At 36.0% G+C, this 14019-nt stretch overlaps 1 protein-coding gene across 1 annotated transcript; it reads left to right on the top strand.

Moving 5' to 3' along the window:
* The first annotated feature begins 4910 nt into the window (after positions 1-4910).
* On the top strand, positions 4911-11495 carry STRIT1 (small transmembrane regulator of ion transport 1). The gene is made up of 3 exons (XM_069562077.1): positions 4911-4998; positions 8010-8108; positions 8206-11495. Exons 1-2 carry the CDS (start codon positions 4986-4988, stop codon positions 8102-8104), a joined length of 108 nt encoding a protein of 35 aa, XP_069418178.1. The 5' UTR covers positions 4911-4985; the 3' UTR covers positions 8105-8108; positions 8206-11495.
* The last annotated feature ends 2524 nt before the right edge of the window (positions 11496-14019 follow it).

Consider the following 14019-nt stretch of genomic DNA (forward strand, 5'->3'; position numbering starts at 1 on the left):
GGTGAAGTGGTAGCTCATTATGGTCTTGATTTGTATTTCCCTAATGACTAGTGTTTTAGGTATATTTTCATGTGTTTATTGGGCACTTGTATATCTTCTTTGGATAAATGTCTTTAAATTCTTTGCCTATTTAAAAATTGGTTTTTCTTAATTATTTAAGAGGTTTTAAAAAAAATATAGATACTAAAGCATTATCAGATGTATGATTTGCAATATTTTTTCCATTCCAAAGATGGCTTTATTACTTTCTTGATGGTGTTCTGTGATGTACAAAAGTTCTAAATATGGATGAAGGTCAACTTATCTATTTTCCCTTTGATTGCTTCTACTTAGGTGTTATATCCAAGAAATAGTTGCCTGTTTCATCCCTGTTTTCTTCTGATTTTATAGTTTTAGATCTAACATTTTGGTCTTTGGTGCATTTTGAGTTAATTTTTGAATATGTTATGAGGTAGGGAGTCTAGTATCATACTTTTGCATATTTAAAACTAGTTGTCCCAGTACCCTTTGTTGAAAAGACTATTCCTTACCGAATATTTTGTCTTGGCAGCCCACTGAAAATCAACTAACTGTAAATACTTGGGTTTATTTGTGAACTCTCAGTTCTATTCCATTGATCTGCATGTCTGTCCTTATACCTGTACCACACATTCTTGATGACTGTAACTTTGTAGTTAAGTTTTGAGATCAGTTAAATGTGAGTTCTCCAACATTATTTTCCTCTTCAAGATTGTTTTGATTACTCAGGGTCCCTTGCAATTCTGTATGTATTTTGAGGTGAGGTTTTCCATTTCTGCAACAACAACAACCAAAAAAGCAATAAGTCATTGGTATTTTGGTAGAAATACATTATATGTGCTTAGTCAGTTGGTCCTGTCTGACTCTTTGTGACCCCATGGACTGCAGCCCTGCCAGGCTCCTCTGTCCATGGGGATTCTCCAGGTAATAATACTAGAGTGGGTTGCCATGCCCTCCTCCAGGGGATCTTCCCAACCCAGCTCCTCTCACATTGCAGGCAGATTCTGTACTGACTGAGCCACCAGAGAAGCCCAGAGAGACATTAAATCCGTAGGTTGCTTCTGGCAGTATTGCCATCCTTAACATTATCAAGTGCTTTAATCTATAGATTAGAAAACATAATGAATAATCTTTCCATTTATTTTTTTCTCCTTTTAAATTGAAAAAGATAATTGCACCATTGTGTTGGTTTCACCATACATCAACATAGATCAGCCATGGATATACACATGTCCCTTAAATGGCAACCCATTCCAGTACTCTTTGCCTGGAAAATTCCATGGATGGAGGAGCCTGGTAGGCTACAGTCCATGGGGTTGCAGAGTCGGACACAACTGAGTGACTTCACTTTCTTTCTTTCTTCCCTCTTGACCCACTTATTTAGATCTTCCTTAATTTTCCTCAGCAATGTTTTGTTTGGCTTCAGTTACAGACCTTGTATATCTTTGGTTAAATTTATGATGTTGGGTAGGGGGGAGCATCTAGTCTTTCACAATTAAGGATGATGGTAGCGGTGTGTTTTTTTTTAAGATATACTTTGTTTTTATTGAAGTATAATTACTTTGAAATGTGTTAGTTTCTGCTATACAACAAAATGAATCAACTATATGTGTACATATAGCTCTTTTTGGATTTCCTTTCCATTTAGGTTAGCACGTAGCATTGAGTAGAGTTCCCTGTGCTATACAGTAAGTTCTCATTTGTTATCTATTTTATACATAGTACTGTGTATACATCACTCCCTGTCTCCCAGTTCATCCCACCTCCAGCAATGGGATTTTTATATTGATAGATCCCCTTCATGAAGTTGAGGAGAATTTATTTCTCATTCATTTATTGAGTGTTTTTATCTTGAAATAGTATTTGATTTTTATCAAATGTTTTTTCTGCATCTACTGAGATGATCATGTGGTTTTTGTTATTCTATTAATGTGGCATATAATATTAACTGGTATTTGAAAGTTGTATTGACTACATATTCCTGAAGTAAATCCTATTTGATCATGGTGTATAATTTTTATGCTACTGGATATGGCTTGTTGGTTTATTGCTGAGAATTTTTGCACCTAATTTCATTAGCAAGATTGGGTCTGTAGTGTTCTTATAGGATCTTTGGTTTTGGTTTTAGGATGACACTGGCAGCATAGGGTGAGTTGGGGAGTCTTCCTTCCTTTTCTATGCTTGCATAGAGTTTTTAAGTGTTAGTATTAACTCTGCAAGTTTGGTAGTATTCATGTGAAGCCATCTATTCTAGGACTTTGGTTTGTGGGATATTTTATTATGACTTCAACTTCTTTACTTTTATAAGTCTATTCAGATATGCTATTCCTTTTGAGTCACTTTTGGAAGTTTGTCTCTTTATAGGAATTTGTCCATAGGCAGATCTATAATATTGACCTATAATAACTAATATCTATAGTATATCTATAATTCTGGGTATAAAAAAATGTTTGAAAAATGAAGAATTCTGCCTTCTTTTGAATAAGGAGCCAAGTATTTGAAAAATTTTTAGCTTAAATACCCTAGAAGAAACTAATGTCACCTGATAATAAAGGAACTGAGATCTAAATATTCAAGAAAACTTGCAAATTAAAACTAGAAAATGTACCTATATACCTAAGTGATATGCCCTAAGAAGATGATGAGAAAATGGTCAAATATAGGCCCTTGGGTTTATGAGTTTAAAGCAAACTAGTCTAATAATGAATAAAACATTTTTTCCTGAATAAATATTATACAACTTTAAAAAAAACTGATACCAAGGAAATGAGATTTTAGATTGAACCTTTCTCTGAGACCTGGGCAATTCATGTTCATTGAATTAGTTTTTCTTTTTTTCCCTCTCTCTACAGAAAACTAGCTTCCCTGGTAGGTCAGATGGTAAAGAATCCACCTGCGATGTGGGAGACCTGGGTTCAATCCCAGGGTCTAATATGTTGTCTGCAGATTATAAAATGAAGTCAAACATGTATCTGCTGATACTTTATAAGTTGACTTGTCTTTATACTTAGAAATGTTTCTTAATAGTAGGCTTCCCTGGTGGCTCAGATGGTAAAGAATCTGCCTGCAATTGAAAAGTGCCTAGGAAACCCATGTTCGATCCTTGAGTAGGGAAGATCCCCTGGGAAATGGCTACCCACTCCAGTATTCTTGCTTGGAAAATTCCATGGACAAAGGAGACTGGCAGCTTACAGACTATGGGGTTATAAAGAGTCAGACACAACTGAGCGACTATCACTCCCTTACTCATAGAAAACTAAAGAAAATAATGAGTTGTAAAGTAATCCACCCTCAGAATCAAAATTTGTGCAATAATGTTAATATACCACATTAGAAAAGAGTTTAAGACATCTGACATGGAAATAACTATTTTTAATGTATATACTTTCATACATTCTATTTTTATCCATTTCAGGCAGATTATTTTACCCTAATACATATGTATCTTTGTTTGTTCTTTGGATGGTACTTTACTGTTTCTTTTGAATATCTTTTTTTTTTTTTTTAAGAGTGTTCATCTGAGCCTATTTGTTTAAAATGTTCAGCTTTTAATGAGATCTAACATTGTGCTTTTCTTCTTTTTCTATCTATCTTGCCCTCAATTAAGTTTTGTTCAATATATAGCTATTTAATATTGGGAAAACACCTCCTGACTTTACCAGGCATTTTGTTACATAACCTCTCTTCTTATCTGGTAAAGCCAGTCATTCTTTCAATATTAAATTGGAGAGAGATGACAGCTTGGCTTAAGTGATATTAAACATGCAGTAAACTTACCAGATTTTTTTGGCTGCACACTCTAATCTGTAGGTAGAAATTCATAGGTTATCCTTGCCTGTGTGGGTGGTAGTGTCCTGGATTCATACAATAGCAAGTTCAGTGTGGCTGAAGCATCATTGCAAATGGGAAATTAGAGGAGTGAGATTTTTTAGGGATCTAAAAAGAAACCTGCTTTTTATTGTCTAGGAGATGGAGAACCATTGGTGGATTTTGATGAGTGATAAGATGTGGTCGTTTGCAGGAAACATTACTCTTGGAACTCTGAAGGTGGATCAAATCAGATAAGTTTGTCTTTAGAAGAGCTCAGCTCAGTTTTGTGCTGGATTTTTTCAAAGTCAGTTATAGGTCATTTTGCAAAACTTTTCCATCCAGACCTAAAAGTTACTCCAATAAGAATCTAGAGCATAGTCTAGGTCATGTTACATAAACCGGTTGGACTTTAAAAATGGGATGTCCCATCTTGATACATTGCTAATAAAAACAAGATTATGACTGTTCTCTGAAAAGTCTAGGTAATACCACATTTTTTTATTGTTTTCATTTCTAGGACATTTATATTACAATTTTCTGTTTTTAGATTGGTTCATAGGAAAGGGCACCATTTATTTTACCTTTTGCATTCTATAATGTAATAAAGAATTGTCTAAATTTCATATAGCTTTTTCATCTTTTTGACACTTCTTCCTTGGGTAGGTATTAGTATCTTCATTTTAAAACTAAAGAAGCTGATGCTCAGTTAAGCTACTTTCATTTATTACAGAAATAGCAACTGGAATTTGAAGCCAGGTCTCTGCAACTTCAAAGTCCTTTCTCTCCATCATACCACCCTTCTTCTTTAATAGGACTTGTCTAATTGCAATGTCATCTTTCCTCTGTACATCCACTTCCCTGAAGAGTTCCTTCATGTTGTCTGAGGCATTGAGTAAAAAAATCTGCATATCTCTGAGTTAGAATTATTCAGCTTAACTTAAGATCTTGTAGTCCTTTGTTTCCTCCATAATAATAGGATAAAGAAAAAGACAGAGGAGTTCTGCTTTCCAATGCCTTACATCACCCAGACAGTTGGCAGCCAGGAGTCAGGCAGCTGCCACACTCTCCACGTATCTATTTAAAGTTCAAAGAGACACTGGATAACAATAACAAAGAGGTAAGCGTGGCCCTGACCAGCCCACCCAACAACAGGAAGAATGGCTGAAAAAGGTAAGATTTAAGGCATCCAACTCTCTTGGCAAAAAACATTCCGGGCTCCCAGGTTTATTTCCTGTTTCCCTGTTATTCTGAAGAGCATGGTATCTCTTCTAAAGGAGCATTAACCACATTATGTTAGTGTGACTGCAAAAATGCATTAGATATGCAATTTATGGACCATATCTATACATTAAATGAGTAACTTTGAAACGCTCAAAGAAACAAAAGAGTTTAATTTGTTCATGCTTGTTTTGAAAATTGAGTTAGAAGCAGGTTATTCTCCAGTGTTGTACTGGATTTGAAGTACGGTGGTGTGCTGGGCTAGAATTAAGGATATTTTAATTTTGTGTTGGATGTGTGACTAAATGGCCATGTGAATTTGGGGAAATCCCTCTACCTTTCTGTGTCTGTTTTCTGACTGTCAGAAATAAATAGAATAGGCTTAGTCATTTCTAAGATGCTTCACATCTGAATTTCTTTTCTTCTGGTTTTTAAATGTTTTTTACATATAAGAAAAATAATTGATAAGACAGGCTGAACACATATAGTGTCCAAGAAAGCTTTAAATGTCTATGGAAATTAATGCTTTTAAACCTGACAACAATCTCATGAGATATCACCATTTCCATTTTACAGATAAGGAAACTGAGGCATAACAAAATTTAGTAACTTGCTTGTGGGGGCACCAGGTTTTAAACCTGGATAGTCTTATCCCAGAGTTTTAAACCTGGATAGTCTTATCCCAGAGCACAGTGTTCTTTTATGTATAAGTTTACCTGCTTGGGCATACTCAGGATCGGAGAGAAGCATTTTGAAATTGTTCTTCACATTTAAAAAGAGATTTTGTGCTTATTAGTAAGTGACATATGCAAATGTTATGTTCCTATATATTTCTATTTCGAACCAATGCTACAGATTATAATAAAACTTAAAGTACTAATGTTAACAGAAGACAAATGCAAGTATGCTTTGAGTATCAATGGTTTTTTTTCAAGGAATAATAAATAATGAGATACTATAAAGTGCTAAAAGTAGTGGTATATATGTACATTTTAGAACTGTATTAAAATATGCTTGTATAAAATATAAATGCTCAGTTAAAATATTGGTATTAATTCTAAGTTCTGGGAAATCAGGAAAAAATACTAAATCAATATAGAAACAGTTCAAAAAAATTATTATGACTTCCAGTGTAATGGTACCTTAATTCATAAAAAGGCTTTTATCCAAATCAGAGTAAAAAGAGCATATCATCATGTGGCAATGCCACATGGCAGGTAAAGAGAAAAATTTTTTCACATTGTTGTGGTTAATGCTTTGTTCAAGGTCACAGTGTGACGGAGAAGTTAAGTAAAGCTGTTGAACTTGTGAGAGTTGAGACACGCCAACAATTTTGGAAACATAAGCTATTAAAAGTCATATTAATTTCAGGAGATTTGCTATTATGTCTCCAAATTTTAGAAGTGTCTCATTTCTTGATGATTTTAACAGCATCAAAGAAACTTTACTTTTAGAATGATAGAAATTGTAATAGGAATGCAGTTGCTAAGAATATGTATTTTCTTTGTTAGCTAATTGCATAAAATTTAATTGTGCTTTCAGTTAAGAATACATCTGAGCCTTTAACACAGGGCATTATTCTATATGATGTCTTTCTGTGTTTTGAACTATTTTGTGTGGTGCCTGAAATAAGATTGAGCTGCAGTGAAAAAATACTTTTATAAGTTGCCTTTTTACAGGTAAGGGTATAAGTAGTGAAGAACCTAAGCTACTCCATTTTGTTAACAGAAAACCTCCATTTTGTAAGGTTCTGGGAAAAGAGCCTTTGGAAATCCCCTGACCTCACCCCACCACCCATGAGCCAATCGGACCCCAGACCAGAATCTCCTGACTTAAGGTTCAGGAACTTGTGGTCTACCTAGGTAATAGGGACCAATCAGAAGCCAACACACAACCCTTCAAAAGAAAGTGACCAATCAGACGTCCCCCTACCTAGAAATTCTTTTTTTTCATGAACACTCCCTATATAAGCAATGTAATCCAAAACCTGGGGCTCCTCCCTATAGCCGCTGCATCGGTAACGGTGGGAGCCCCAGCTCGAGCTTAGTAATAAAAACTCTCTTGCTTTTGCATCGGATATTGGCTCCCTGGTGGTCATTGGGAGATTTCGCGACTTGGGCATAACAGTAGGAAACACAAGAGGAGTTATTATACTTTTGTCTTCTATGTGTGTGTTGGATCAGTGTTGGTTGCTATACTGAACCAATTGAAAAAGTAGAATCTCTGTGCTCTGTTCAGGAATGATTACATGATTACATAAGGTGTAATGCTTTCTTTTCCTATGATAAAGTCAGCTATCAAATCTAAGAACAGTTTTCAACACCTTTCCCTACTTTATGATTATTTAGTAGGAATTAGCTCACTTTCCAATGTTTCTATGTAAACAGCTGGTCTCTGTGTTGTTGAACAAATGCAGTAATGCGTTCTGTATACAGCAAACACACACATGGTGGTTAGCGTTTACAAAGTCTTGGCACTTACTCAATGTCATTTGATTCTTAGAACAATTCCTGGAGGTGGATATCATGAGTTTCACTCTCTGTATTTTACAAATCGGGAAGTTCAAGCTCAGGATTGCCCAAGGTCACCTAACTGTAAAAGGAAGGCATATGGTTTGAACACAGTCCTCTGTCCATGGGATTCTCCAGGCCAGAACACTGGAGTGGGTGGCCTTTCCCTTTCCTAGGGGATCTTCCCAACCCAGGAATTGAACCTGTCTCTCCTGTGTGGAAGGCAGATTCTTTACCATCTGAGCCACCAGACTTTCACACACACACTTCTCTTTCAAATACCCAGCTGAGTCACAAGTACCCTTTGTAGAAAAGAAAATAATAATCATGTATGGGTGTCATTAGAGAGTGTATTTTTTCCCTTGATATTATATCAGATTTCCTCTTACCCTCTTGATTCAGAATATTTAATACCAACATGACCATTCTAATCTGATTTCTCTTGTTTTTCAGCAGAGGCTACATTATCTCGCTTTGTGGTCCCTATTCTTCTCTTAATTGGCTGGATTGTGGGATGCATCGTAATGGTGTATGTTGTCTTCTCTTAGAAAGGTACAGTTTTCAATAATTGAATGTTTATTCATTAAGAGTATACATTACTCCAGGAATAATCTTACTTGTTTTACTAACAGAACATTTTATCATGCAGGCCAGAAGACTTCAGATTGACATCATTTAGAAGAATTGAGAAAAGCATGAAATGACAGATTATTAAATGTTTCTCATGTAAATAACTGCAATGTTTGACATCAGTTTATAAACTTGCATTTGTAAACTGTTACTTTGAACCTAAGAATCTCTTCAGAAACCTATTTAAAAATTCTGGGCACAAATAAGAACCATAGGAAAATATGGATTAATTTCTTTATCACCTGAGAGTAAGAAAAATGTTTCTAACTATGACTTAAAATGCATAAGCAATAGGAAAACATTTGGTAAATTAAACAGAAAAAAATGAGCTAGAAATAAGAGAGATAGTTCATAGAAAACACAACGTAAATGTAAACTTGTCCCTTAAAACTCTTACATAATAACAGAACTATAATTAACTCTGTACGGGAGAGGCATTATTCACCTGTCAGATGGGGAATATGAAGATATTTGACAGTATATATTGGTAAGGCCACGGGGAAATAAGTACTCTTGTATATTGTTTTTAGAAATTCAAAATGATACAATACTTTTGGGGGTATTTAGCAATCAAAGGACCAGAATTACATACGCATTTAAATTTTGACCCAGCTATTCCTCCTCTAAGAATACTGATGTTTCCTCAGATACACTGGTAAAAATACAAAACCATATATGCACAAGTCTATTCATTATAGCATAATCTATTTAGAGCAAAACCCTGGAAAAAGCCAAATTATCTATTAATAGAAGACCAACCAAATAAACTGTAGTCAATCTACATATTGTGGCACTTAAGCATCTGTAAAGGGCTTCTCTGCTCTGGTGGCTCAGATTGTAAAGAATCTGTCTGCCATGTGGGAGTCCTGGGTTCGATCCCTGGGTCAACAAGATCCCTTACACAGGAGAATGGCAACCCACTCCAGCAGAAAAAGGAATGAATAAGGGGGGGTCCTTATACAGTGATATGATGTCATCTCCGGAAGAAACAAAAACCCCAAACAGGTACAAAACAATCTATGCTCTCTTTTGTGGAAGAAAGGAGGGGCTATGCCAACATACACACATACCTGCGTGTATTAAAAATACCGAAACAGAGGAGCCACAAATGGCTGAGAACTTCGTAACTTCATTTCTAGCAAGTTTTCAGGTAATGCTGATGGTCCTGGTCCAAAATCCATAGTTTGAAAACCACTGCTCCAGAAGTGTATGGTTTGAGTATTTGTGTCCCCTCAAGGTTCTTAAGTTGAAAACCTAACCCCTAAAGTTGATGGTATTTGGCAGTGGGGGTGAAGTTTGGAAGGTGCTTAGAGCATGAATGTGGAGCCCTCATGAATGGGATCAGTGCCCCAGTTTCTTCCTCATTAACTACAGCATCCTTTTCTAGTCAACTAATTTTTCTGTAGAAAAGGAAAATCTCTTATCAAAAAAGTTAGGGAAAGCTTTGGCTTTGTTCAGTAATTTTTATCTTATCGACTTGATTAAACATCTCAAAAAAGCTTTTTGAAAAAGTCGTTTAAAGCAGTCTGTTTTATTTTTAAAATGCTAACAGAAAATGTATATAAAATTAGGCTCAACCATTCTCATGAACAACTTGACCTAATCTTAGTTTTCTCATGACTTGAGAAGATTGAACTCATCCTGAATCAGAGGACCACTGGATCTGGCACCTGTAGTCTTGTGAAAGCTAATTGTTAAATTTTCAGGAATTTTCTAAGTTAGTCTCCATCTCATTGGCAGCTTTAAATTGGCCACGGAAATCAACAAGTACTATAAATCAGGGCTTTCCCCCACTGGACAGCAGGTTTTTAAACATTCACCAGGATACTGCTGACCTGAATCCTCTAGACTTCCCTGACAGAGGTGTGTAAGGGTTTCAAAACCATCTAGCATTTGCCCCCTTCTTCATACTGTTTGAATTAATTAAAAATATGGTTGTTCTATTCCCTTGACCTCTTTCTGTATGATAGACTTTAATGAGAAACCCATGAAAGCCATAGCTTTCTCAGAACACATACATTCAAACAAAACTGTAGATGCTATTTCAATGGATTTCCTGAAATCCATTAAAAGACTTGCTAGGTGAAGCAGCCTGTGGGCTGTCACCAACCTTCTGAAGGCTCCAGGCATCTTTACAACTGGGCTCTGCTTTCACTTGGGTTAAGGACATCATCTCATATTTTAGCTTTCTTCCTAGAGACTGGGTTTTTCTCTACTTCTTTCTGCTGATACCATTCCTGCATGACCTGTCAGCTTTCTCACATTTTTATACCCCTATACCACAGAGTTCTGATATTAGATTAGAAAGTTAGAAAACAAGATTGAGGTAACCTATGTACTTTGTCAGAACAACTTTCTTTTCTTTAGTCTGGAGTATTTTTCCTCCCTACATGCTGGGCCTTTCCCTTAGTGTTTTGAAGCTATAGGATATCTCGTTTCTTGTTCAAATGTGTGTCCAACTTTCCCCTGAAACACACAAGCTTCAGCATTCCCACAAATCTTAACTTTCCACCTTGAACAAAGACTTTCTTACTTCAAGAGCTCAATATTCTTTAATACTTTAAAACAGATTGTGATGTTATTTTCAAGCAGTAGTAGAAATGAATTTTTCTATAATTATTTTAATGCTATGTTTTCATATCCAACCTGATCATTTGCTCAGAGAACAAAGAAAGCTTAGTGCAGTGAAAAGAACAAAAGTTTTGGAAGTCAGATTGTTGTCTTCTAGTTTAGGAGTCCTTTGAGGAGTTAGTTAATCTTCTTAACCTTAGTTTTCTCAACTATAAAAGAAGAATGTTTTCATGGAATTGTTGTGAAGACTGCGATGTTTGCTAAGCCTGCCTGAATTTAAACAATGGAATCATTTGTTAAAAAGACAGATTCTCAGACTTCTGCTCTGGAGAGTTCATTTAAGTAGGTCAAGAGAAGGCCTATTAAGAAATACATTCCCCAGGTAATTTTTGTCATCACAGAAGTTTAGAAACATACCTATCATATATATGGGTGTGTGTATGTACTTCTTTGGTACATGAGACCCTGATCAATGACAGCTTATATTGGTAAACCTCAATCATGTTTCTGTTTATTGCTACAACAGAAAATCAGCACTTTGTATGAGCTTATATTACATCATACTTTTTAATTACATGAAGTATTAATGACATATTATTTGTTCACTCATATTTTCATACATGTGAATTTTTCTGTCAAATTTAAGCCCTTTATGAATGAATATACTTCTCATCTCTCTAAGTCATAGCACAAAATATCAAAATACACAACTAATAAATGTGTCATACAACTAATAAATGGGTAATTATTTCCCCCTTCCAAGATTCTTGAATGCACAGTGTTAATGTTCTAACTTTGAACTTTCTAGATGTCTTTGGAGCAATGTAAGCTGGATTGGAATTCTCAAAGAAGTGATTAGTGATCTGTGAACAGTAGGAATATGTAGGTGGCAGCATACAGATTTCACAAGGCATAGAATCTTATATGCTTTAAGTTTACAAAATCTTCAGCTTACATAAGTGCAGATGTAATTATTTGAGAAGAAGACTGAGTTAACTGTTCATCATTTTGGTTGCATTCCCACCTTACATCACAGCCCTCACTCATGGCCCCTCCCTCTCAAGGTATGTATTGATGTCAGAGCTAAAAATGTTAATTTCTCTATACCCTGTATTAAGACATAAAACATAAGAACCTCTTAAAGCTTTTTATTACTATGTCTGGGAAAAGAAAGAAATTCCAGTGAGTTCTGAAATATCTAAGGAAACTCGTCATCAGCAACCAAACCTGGTAGAGCTGAGGCAATTCCCTAGAGAACAGAAGGCTAGAGGTGAGATCCCTGTGCTCAAGACCTGTAGCAGCGTTTTCAAGTACAGTCGGCCCTTTGTGCCCTCAAGTTCTGCTCTGTGGATACAATCAACTGCAAAACAAAGCATTTGGAAAACAATTCCAGAAAATTCCTCAAATTGAATTTGCTACATGCCAGTAACAATTTACATAGATTTACATTGTATTTACAACTATTTGCATTGTATTTATGTTGTGTTAGGTATTGTAAGTAGTCTAGAAATGATTTAAAGTGGATTAAACTTTTAAATGTAAGACTGGATACTATAAGATTCTGAGAGGAAAATAGAGACAGAGCACTCTGACATAAATCACAGCAATATCTTTTTGTATCTACCTCCAGCAGTAATGAAAATAAAAACAAAAACAAATGGGATCTAATTAAGCTTAAAAGCTTTTGCACAGCAAAGGAAACAATGGACCAAACGAAAAATGGGATAAAATATTTACAAATGAAGAGGTTGACAAGGCATTAATCTCCAAAATATACAAATAGCTTAGATAGCTCAATATAAAAAATAAAATCCAATTAAAAATGGGCAGAAGTAGGGATGGACGTAGAGAGTATCAAACTGAATGACATAAGTAGAAGAATGGAAAATATCATGACATCACTTATATGTGGAATCTAAAAAGAAATGATACAAATGAATTTATTTACAAAACAGAAACAGACTCACAAACTTCAAGAATGAGCTTATGGTTGCTGGGGGAAGGATGGGGAGAAGGAACTGTTAGGGAGTTTGGGATGGACATGTACACACAGCTATACTTAAAATGAATAACCAACAAGGACCTACTGATTAGCACATGGATCTCTGCTCAGTGTTATGTGGCAGCCTGGAAGGGAGGGGAGTTTGGGGGAAGAATGCATATGTGTATATGTATGGCTGAGTCCCTTCGTTGTTCACCAGAAACTATCACAGCATTGTTTATTGGCTGTCAGTCAGTTCAGTTCAGTTCCTCAGTCTTGACTCTCTGCAACCCCATGGACTGCAGCACACCAGGCTTCCCTGTCCATTACCAACTCCTAGAGCCTACTCAAACCCATGTCCATCACGTCGGTGATGCCATCCAACCATCTCACCCTCTGTTGTTCCCTTCTCCTCTCACCTTCAATCTTTCCCAGAATTGGGGTCTTTTCCAATGAGTCTGTTCTTTGCATCAGGTGTCCAAAGTATTGGAGTTTCAGCTTCAGCATCAGTCCTTCCAATGAACATTCAGGACTGATTTCCTTTAGGATGGACTGGTTGGATCTCCTTGCAGTCCAAGGGACTCTCAAGAGCCTTCTCCCCAATACAAAATAAAAAGTTTAAAAAAATGGGCAGAATATCTAAATAGACATTTCTCCAAAGAAGACATACAGATGGCCAAGAGGCACACGAAAAGATGCTCAACATCACTAATAATAGAGAAATGCAAATCAAAACCACAATGAGATATTACTATCACTTCACACTGGTCAGAATGATGATTATCAAAACATTTACAAACAATAACTGCTGGAGACAGAGTGGAGAAAAGGGAACCCTCCTACACCATTGGTGGGAATGTAAATTGGTAACCCCACTATGAAAAACAGTAGAGGTTCCTTAAAGAACCAAAAACAGAATTGCCATATGATTTAACAATACCATTCCTGGGCAGTTATCTGGAGAAAACCATAATTCTAAAAGATATCTGCACCCCAGTGCTCACTGTAGCACTATTTACAATAGCCAAGACATGGAAGCAAACTAAATGTCCAAAGACAGATGAATGTATAAAGAAGGTGTGTACATATATACAGTGGAATACTACTCAGCCATAAAGGAGGAGGAAATAATGACATTTGCATCAACATGTGTGGACCTAGAGATGATCATACTAAGTGAAGTCAGACAGAGAAAGATATATGATATAGCTTATATAGCTTATGGCAACCCACTCCAGTACTCTTGCCTGGAAAATCTCATGGATGGAGGAGCCTGGTAGG

Source organism: Ovis canadensis, chromosome 1 (assembly GCF_042477335.2).
Source record: "Ovis canadensis isolate MfBH-ARS-UI-01 breed Bighorn chromosome 1, ARS-UI_OviCan_v2, whole genome shotgun sequence".
Lineage (NCBI taxonomy): Eukaryota > Metazoa > Chordata > Mammalia > Artiodactyla > Bovidae > Ovis > Ovis canadensis.